Source organism: Ceratotherium simum, chromosome 36, assembly GCF_057802395.1.
Source record: "Ceratotherium simum simum isolate JZ-2026a chromosome 36, ASM5780239v1, whole genome shotgun sequence".
Classification (NCBI taxonomy): domain Eukaryota; kingdom Metazoa; phylum Chordata; class Mammalia; order Perissodactyla; family Rhinocerotidae; genus Ceratotherium; species Ceratotherium simum.
In genome coordinates this window covers 22,621,473-22,630,698 of record NC_141935.1, presented here as the reverse complement: position 1 = coordinate 22,630,698, position 9,226 = coordinate 22,621,473, and the positions used below count along the sequence as shown (strand labels likewise).

The 9,226-nt window shown below is 47.5% G+C and overlaps 1 protein-coding gene across 1 annotated transcript in view; it reads right to left on the bottom strand.

The window, feature by feature from the left end:
- Positions 1 to 2,125: 2,125 nt before the first annotated feature.
- Positions 2,126 to 9,226, bottom strand: part of CNIH3 (cornichon family AMPA receptor auxiliary protein 3) — a 110,963-nt gene continuing 103,862 nt past the window's right edge. Inside the window, exon 6 of the mRNA XM_087424399.1 lies at positions 2,126 to 7,586. Coding sequence (XP_087280525.1) covers positions 7,559 to 7,586 — 28 coding nt within the window. The 3' untranslated portion in view covers positions 2,126 to 7,558. The remainder of the gene's footprint in view (positions 7,587 to 9,226) is intronic.

The window sequence follows — 9,226 nt, the reverse complement described above, 5'->3', positions numbered from 1 at the left end:
TTTCTGTCCTGATTTAATCCTTTTCAGCTTTGTATCATCCCAGAATTGATCAGTTGCCTTCATGTGAAAGTCACTGATAATAAACTTTGAACAAGACACAGTTAAGTGCAAAGCCCCATGGCATCCCACTCAGGATGAGCTTCCACCTTCCATGTTGATGCTGATCCATGAACCAGCTCTTGGGTTCCCTCTATTTAGCTCTCTGGAAAGTATCATCATCCAACTGGTGCTGAACATTTGGGTCTGGTGTGGGCTGGGCTTCCCCAAACTGTGATGTTGAAACCTATGATGGGGGTTTTCCAGTAACCCAGACCTAGATGGCATGTGTCTCTAGTGAAGAATGTGACCAGGCCTCATTTTCTTATTTTTACCTAGAAGTCATTACTGCTGGAGCTGCAGCCAGGCCCTTACTGCTAATTTCTCCGCTGCACTTGTAACGGTGAAGGAAGTGCTAGATCTTGAGGCACAGTTGTTTTAATCTAATCACGAAATAGTAGTTAAACACAAGAAGTGCTGATTTGAAAGACCAGTTGCCGAGAGTACAGGGCTCTGAGCCATCCCTTGGGGATCTGGCCCATCTGCCGGGCATTAGATTAAGCTGTGGTCTCCATCTCATTGACAGGGCTCTCTGTACCTAGTAGAGTCTAGAAAGTTCCCTCGACGTCAAACTTACTCTCAATTTAGCTATGGGAAAATAAGAACCGCATCACAAGACTTGTCTTATGAGGCCACCAACAAAATTTCCCCCAAAGCCTCTAGGGCTGCCCTATTGTTCTCATTGCTAATCACACAGACTGTCCCAGGCATGGCAGCCAGATTGACGTGTTTCATTATAATTTAACGTGGGGACTGGTATTTACCCGGGTTCTCATTTTCCCACTTCCCCTGCTCTAAAATATCAGACATAGATTCCTACCAGAAAGCCAATGTCTTTCTGACAGGCTAAGCTTTTCTGAAAAGGACAGGGTTACTGCTCAGACCCCTGTATGATGCCTGAACAGAAACTCTGCAATGGCATTTAAGTCTCTCTCTGCTCACTGTCAGGTAGTCACACTCCAAGAAACAAAACCACCACGTCAGACTGTTGCGTCTCTAAACCAAAAGGTGTGTGTCTGCCCCCTAGGGTACCAGGGGGCCCAGGAAGGAGATTGCCTGCCTGGGGGAGAGAGTGCATGTAGAAGAATGGTGCCCATAAGGCTGGCTAGGGAGGGGACACCCATATAGAGAACAGCCTGCAAAGCCGAGCAGAGAAAGGCCAAGCAGAGAAAGGAGCAATGGTACTGACCTTCTATCGTGTGCAAGGCACAGCACTAGGCACTTTGCAGACATTACCTTGCTTATCATTAAGACCACCTTATAAGGTGGGTAATGCAGCAGAGTGCAGTTCACCCCAGCATTCAGACAAGAGGCATGGGCCTAGCTGCATGAGGACCTGGAAGCCTCCTGGGAAGGGACCCATCCTTCAGGAAGAATGATGGTCCCCAATTAACTCAAGGGCAGTGGGGCTAGCGTCAAAGCATAAAACTACGTTCATGCTTATTGTGTTTCACGTATGTTATCTCCAGGCCCAAGACCTTGTGACTTAAGTGCATGAAACTTAAAAAGCTACTTTCCCATCATCTCTAGGGGACAGAAAGAGTGTAAGTGGCAGCACCAGTGGTGTCACTGCTGTGGGGTGGGTGGCAGATCTGGCCATGAAGGGTCTTGAACATTGGGTTCTGGTGCTCAAGCCCTCAGAGGTACTGGTCACCAGCTGCCACTTTAGTCACTGGCTCCTACGGTGTAGCCATACACTGTGGCAGAACTGGGAACAGTGAGTACCAGTAAATGTGAACAGTGAGTACTAGTAAATCTTTAATGACTAGCACGGGGGGCAGGGGTGAGAGGGAGCTAATCCATAGCATTTGCCAATTTCTGTGGTGTAAATATTCCCACCATCACCAATTTCAGGCTATTAATGGGACATCGCTGAACACAAAGATGGGAAGAAATGCACGGTAGCACGCTGTTCTACAGTATTTCCACTATAGATACGACAGACATACCCTGAGGAGCACAGATAGGAGTAAAATGTAGTAAAATAATTAGGTGATGAGTTTTGACTATATATATTACCTTTGTTTTTAATATAATTTATTTCATTGTAAGCTTTCATAACCAGTTGTAATAACAGCTGTGTTTAATAACTGTTTAGCAAAATCCCTAAAAAATTTAACAATTGGCTCTCAAACCCTGTATGAGCCAGCTCTAGCACACCACTAGCTAGGAAGGAACTAAATGTGGGCATCACACGGTGACCTAGAGGTCAAGTTCACAGCACAGGAAGACACTCCTGGGGCATCCAGAGCGATCTGCGCAGAATGATCTGAGAATCTCGGCAGAACTAACAGGAGCAGAAATGACCGTGGAGAGGGTGGGGGCAAAGCTTGGAAGATACTATTTTGTGGCTGTGTTGACCCTGCTTCTGTTTCCAGATCACGGGCTGCAATCGAAACCAACCAAGGTGTCAGTGCTAAGGTCTTCTCCCTCTACAAACTCAGCTGTGCAAAGTACTTCCATCACGAACAGAGCTCCTGGAAACAGGGAAAGACTGCTCCCAGCTCCTTAACCAGGATGAAGCTAAGACATACCCCTATCTTTCCCTAGAAATGCCAGGTTGTGTCCTGAAGAATCACTCCTCTGCTCAGCTCATTCTTCCCTCTGCCTGGGATGAGGCATGTCACAGGCCATGTTCCAGAATGCCTCCAAACACCCACAGTGATTATAGCCTCTGCCCAAGGCTCAGGAGCAGGGCAGCCCCAAGATGTCCAGCTTGGATGGGCAGCTCTGTAGTCTGGACTCTATTTCCCAGAGCACAGCTTGGACTGCAGCAGCCCCAGTGCAAGAAAAGAAAGGGTTATGAAATGGATCTGTGCAGTGACACAGCGTGAGCGCAATTAATTGTTGTCAAAGCATTTTGCTGGCTGTGTTCGTCTCTCATGAAGAACAAAACTGTCATAATGGTGACAACTTTATTCAACACTGGTGCAACTACGGAAACTAAAATTATGAAGCAAAAGGGAGATTTTCTTGAAAGGGCTGATCTCTCTTCCCCATGTCGCATGCCTGGGACAGTCCACCCCCAGGAGCGAGGGAGGAGAGAAAGGAAGCTAAGATTCATTGAAGGTTGCCATGTGCTACTATGAGCAGCGTTTGACCGTTTTATTCTACATAACCCTGCCTTCAGCTCTGTGAAGGGATGGGGAGTGGAGCTGAGCACAGAGGACCAAGATTTGCTGAGCGTCCATAACGAGACAGCCTCTCTGTACAAGCTCTATGTACATAATTTACCTTGATTATCACAACCACACTCAAAGGGAAGTATTATTATCCCCATTTTACCGATGAGAAAGCTGAGTCTCAGAAAGGTTAAGAAGCTTGCGCAAGATCCCGCAGCTCAAATCCTTCCAACCACAAGGTCATTTACACTGAGTTGCTTGCCGTGAAATATACAAGGTGAGCAGAGCCACACTTCTGGGATAGCCCCCTGCTGTTGCTTCTTCATCCCCTTTTCTCTTCTTTCTCACATCCCATTGCCCTCCCATCACCCTTCCAAAAATGCAAAAGTGGTCAAGATCCTGGAGTCACAAAAAGAGTCGGGTGTGAGTCTAGGCTCCACGACTTACTAGTAATTGTGACCTTGGCTCATTTGTTTAACCTCTGTAAGCTTTAGTATTTCAACTATAAATTGAGGACAGTAATAGTTCCGGCTTCATAATTCTGTTGTGGGGATTAAATGAGACCAAGCTTGTCAAGTGCTTTGCATAGAGCCTGGCACGTGGCAAGTATTCGATGGCAGTTGGTATCACTATTGGCTCGAGACAATGGCATTGAAACGAGGTGTCGGTGTCCGGTCCCAGCCTGATCCCCACTCCGGATACTGGAGATGGGAATGAGGCATCAGGAGCGCAGCTGGGTCCTGGGATCTTCACTCCCTTCCTGCATGGCTGGTTGACTGCCCTTCCTTTGCAGGACCTTGCCCTGGAAGGGCACAGGGCAGAGTTAGGACAGCGAGGGAGACTCACTCCTACTATGAGTCAGGTAGGGCTCAGCATGTGCAGGGCACTCCTCTAAAGTCTTTGCAAACATGAGCTCATTTAATCTTTACAACAAGTCAGTGCAGTGGGGGCCATTATTCACTTCACTAAGTGAAGGGAAAGTAACCTTAGGTGACTCCCCGCAGATCCCACTCTGACCTTTGGGGACAGCCATGCCAGGCCTGCGGCTCTGCCTCTCTAAGGAAATAGAAACCAGGTCACCACCACCTCCTCCACGTGATGCCTGTGCCCCCCTGAGAAACTCTCTCCTGCCTGGTAGGGAGAGCTCTCCATCACCCAAGGGAAACATTCACTCTGTGATTTCTCCAGGGCGCTGTTTCTCCTGTTCTATTCCCCTTCCTCCCCTGGTCATTTCCGTGTGATAAACAAGGATGGACAAAGATATTCAAGCAGGCAAATTCTGTGAGAAGACGCAGACCTCGGTTTCAGCTTCAGCCACGGCTATACACACCCCTTACAAGCTGTGGGTCTCGGCAAGTGACTCACCTTCTCGCAGTTTCCACATCTATGAAACAGAGATAATACCGACCTCATGGTGTTCTTATGAGGCTCAGATAAAAGCACTTGAAGCATACAGAATAATGCCCAACACCTCAATTTATAGCTATTGTTATCATTTTGTTACTTATTCATAGCATTGAGCTCTTGCTCTGGCTAGTTCACCTAGGGAAGGCTCACCTTCCATGAGCCCCCTGGTTTCCTCATCTGTAAAGGGGGAATAAAAATATCCAGCCTGCTTTATAGGATCCTTGTGAAGGTTGAGTGAGATTGTGGCATAAAGCCTGGCACACCACACAGGCTCCATCAACTGTACTCATTACTCATTCTTTTCTTTTCTTTTCTTTGCTGAGGAAGATTGGCCCTGAGCTAACATCTGTGCCAATCTTCCTCTATTTTGTATATGGGACGCCTCCACAGCACGGTTGACGAGTGGTGTAGGGCCGTGCCCAGGATCCAAACCCGCAAACCCCGGGCCGCCAAAGCAGAGCACGCTGAACTCAACCACTACGCCACAGGGACAGCCCCCCATTACTCTTATTCTTATCATCATGAATAGTGTTTCTCAGGAATTGAAAGTCGGCTCAAGATCCCAACAGACAACTGGAATTACTTCCCAGCACAACTTGCGGGTGGGAAATATTTGATGTTTCTCTTTCATAAACATAAGAACTGCCTCAGAGGCACTTGCAGATTTTAAAGCTTCCAGAGGACCAGCTCAGAGAAGAACCTCCCTCAGTAAAGCACGTCTGAGGCTAGCACACAGAGGGCAAGAAAACCAGGCACTTCCTCTATAGCTCTATTTTTTAAATCTTTCCTTTAATGCTACTAATCAAAACTTACCAGGACTCTACTATGTTGCCAGCTTTCAGGTGTGATGGCAAGGACATGGGCTTTTTAAAGTCAGATGACTTGGTTCAAAGGTAGGTCTGTGACTGCTATGTGACTACAGGTAAGTCACTTACCCTCTCTGAGCCTCAGTTTCCTCACTTGGGAAAAAGAATAGTATCAGCTTCACAGGATTGTAAGGAGGGTCAAATGAGAAGATGTGCAAGACATAAACTGTCAAGGACTATGTAAATGTGAATTGCTAGAGAAAGGATATCAAATTGAAAGCTCCATCACAGTAAACAGTTGTTCAGGAAGTTGGTATCTCTGTATCCTCCTCCTTGATTAACTCGAATTTCCTATTTCCATGTTAACAGTCTTTCTGTACTTGTGTCTGCTATTATAAGCCACTTCAAACCTTTTAGAAAGTAGGCAAAATCTAAAATAACAAACAAAACAGCTCCACGGTCAGAAGTAACATGGCCCATGACCCTCTCCGTTCAGTGGCATTTGCAAGATGGCTAGGGGGTTAGATTTGCTCTCTGCAGCCTGGAACCCAGGGCTCGTTTCTCTGGAGGAGGGTAACTGGTCCTCTCAGGAATGGAGTCCGAGATGAGGCCAACCAGCCCTAAGGGGAACTCTCCCCTCCAACCCCAAACCCAGTGGGGAGATGAGGATTGCCAAGGGGAAGCCAGCTCCCCAAAATATTGCCTCAAATCCTCTGGCTTTATACCTTCTGCCTCAAAGTAGAAGTCTGCATTTTGTTTTCTCTAGGATTTGTAAAAGAAACATGCCTTTTTGAAACTTTGCGTTTTCTACCTATCAGTTTACCAACCATACAGAGATGAATCCAGCCTGTAATGGGTTTAAATGAGACAGCCAGGTAGGTGACACACTCGAGTTGTCGCTGCGTTTTAAACATAGCACACGACGCATTACACAAATATCATTCATAAAACCTGAGTCACAAGTTTCGGATGGAAACTGGGAACAAGTATAAATAGCTTGCGTATGTCAAACAGAAGAAAAGAAGGGAAGTTTGGAGAATAAGGTCAAAATCACTGTGCTCAATTTAAACACAATAAAAATCTCCGCCTTGTCATTATTACAGCCCCCCAGCACGACTCCTACCCAAAAAAGGAGAGAATGTCAAATGGAAAATTCTGAATAAGCTAATGTCCTCACATTAAACTAAACAGTACAAATGATGCAGCATCATAAAATGAAGCTATAATTATGTCGTCTAACTTCTTGGCTGTCGGATGCCCACAGTTTGGAGCAGACATTCCAGCATTTTCTGGGCTGGGAACTGTTTTAGGATCTTTAAAAAGAAGGTAGCTTCAAAGACTCATGTTGACCAATTGATTTGCCTTCAATGACTCTGTGGTGGCTTTGAGTGGCAGCAGAAGAATATACCTTATTGTGGTGAAGAATGAACACATTGAACATGTAGGAAACACTTTTAAAAACCATCTTTCCTATGATTCTCCCCTCCCCAGGACACCCCCATTCCTGTGACTCTGAACATAACTCATTACCAACATACTGCCCCAAACCCAGCTCATGATGTCATGATGACAGCACAAAAGCAGACACCCCTGCAGTCTCAGGGTTGGTCCAGCTGGAGCAAATTGCACACCTTCCAGCCCCTCCCATTGAGGTGAAGGGCGTGGCCAGCAGTTGGAAGAAACACAAGAGCCCACAACATCCTTGAGGCCTTCAACGGGTCCCACAGACTCGGCCTTGACTCTGGTGTTCTGTTCCTTAGCAGACATCTTCCAGCCTCCACTCTCACAGTCCAGGAACTCAGTGTGAACTTGCAGGGAGCCGTTCGAGGAAGTGGATTGAGGAAGTAGCCATTCTCGCTCCAGAGAAGTTGAGTGTTTTGTCACCCACTCCCCCAGGCCCTCGCTACAACCCGAGTGTGGGATGTGAACGCCAAAGACTATGACACAGAGGGCCACAACATATGTGCACGGTTAACTCGGGCCCCCGGCTGCTGCATGATTCCAGCTCCCGATTCACCCAGCGTCTGCCGTCCCATTCTGGTCCCTTCTCCCATCACCAGCAGAAGTGGACTTCTCAGTCTCAGGCCTCTCCCATCCCAGTCTCTGATGATGTGCGTGGTCTCTGAGTTAAGAGCTCACCAAAGTGTAGATCATGCTAAATGCAAAAAGAAGACGAAAAGAAGGCATTAGTGGGAGCCCAGGAAAGCCTCCGACTGCTCCTCAAGACAGGGACCTTCCAAAAGCCGGAGCCCCTGGCTTCTTTCTCATTCCTGCCGCTAACGCACCTCGTCTCCTCCTCCTACTGTCCCCCTACTGCTTCCCACAACATTGGACTAAACATTTGTGACGAGAGCATATGGTGTCCCTTAGATAAAAGATGTGATTGCTCTAAGTGCCTATTATTATTCTCATCAGGATGATTATTATGGCTGCTATTTCTCTTTTCTGCAATTGCAGGGCAGGTCCCCGGAGTGGGTGGGCGGGGGGGTGCAGCGGATTCTTTATCCCACCAGCTGCCACATGCTTAGGTGATGGCTGTGTCCAGAGGCTCCCAGATGCTGCTGGATAATGCGTTAGCGCTGGGGAGATGAGCATCATCACTATTGCGGGGGCGGACGTGTGAACACAAGCCCTCTCGGCACATGAATGAAATGAATTCTTAATTGGCTAACCCTCTGGCCCTCCTGTTTTTAACAGAATCCAGGCATTAAAGATGCATTAAGAGCATGTATCCCAAGGTGGTGCCTCAACACTACCACGGACGGAGGTCATGCACCCCTGGGCTCTTAGAAAGGGCTGCGAGGCCGAGGAACGTTCTACACCAAAATATACCACTTTGTCTATTTGGCAGAAAGGAAAACAACCACCTTTTCACATTATAGAGAGAATAAAAGGATAATCTAAGAAACAAAACCAAGGGAAAGCATCGCAAGTGTTTCACTTCTAACCCTATCCAGCTGTGAAGCCCCGGCGAGCTCTCCTGAGCAGCTGAAGTTCATCTTTAAGAAGCTGCTACCCTTCATGTTCACAGAGCATCACTGGTCAGGACCAGAGCTAGAGGGGTCTTCTTCGACACGGGGAAGTCAGGGGTCAGATGAGAAGTGGATTGCTCAAGGTCACACAGCCAGCGACAGCAAGGCGAGGAGCCCCATCCCAACGCCAAAGCCATGCTCTTTCCAGCATAATACTGAGCTTCAGTGGGGATGCCTCTGTTTACTCACTTCCATTCACTCATTCATTCACTCATTCATTCAGTATTTATTGAGTGCCTCCTGCAAGCCAGGCACCATTATCGGTGCTAGGAAACAATGGAGAGTGTGCAGCCTCCATCCCTGCCTTGAGGGAGCATACAGCCAGGCTGAACAACAAACAAGGATTTAATGAGCACCTACTGTGTGCCAGGCACTGGCCAGGCCAGTGCAGATACACAGGTGAATGAAACAGATGAGGTCTCCGCCACCGAGTAAACCATGAATAACATAATAGAGAGTGAGATAAATACACAGGAGGGGAGGCAGGCAAGATCCGTCCGGAGTAACCAGGCAGGAAGGTGGTGCTACTTCAGGGAGGTAAGATCAGCCTGCTTTACACTCTTGATTTGAAAAGATCTTTCTAGTGAGCAGGTAGACAGAGTTCATACTGGACTAACCAGCTGGTGTCACTGTCAGTATTAGCATTAGCTAGTCCCCATCCTGTGTAACCTGCAAACATCTGGTCCATAAGGCAACTTGAGAAGGGGGATGGCACTGGGGGTGGGATGGTTAGCACAATATAGTAGGAAGAGCCCAGGCTCTG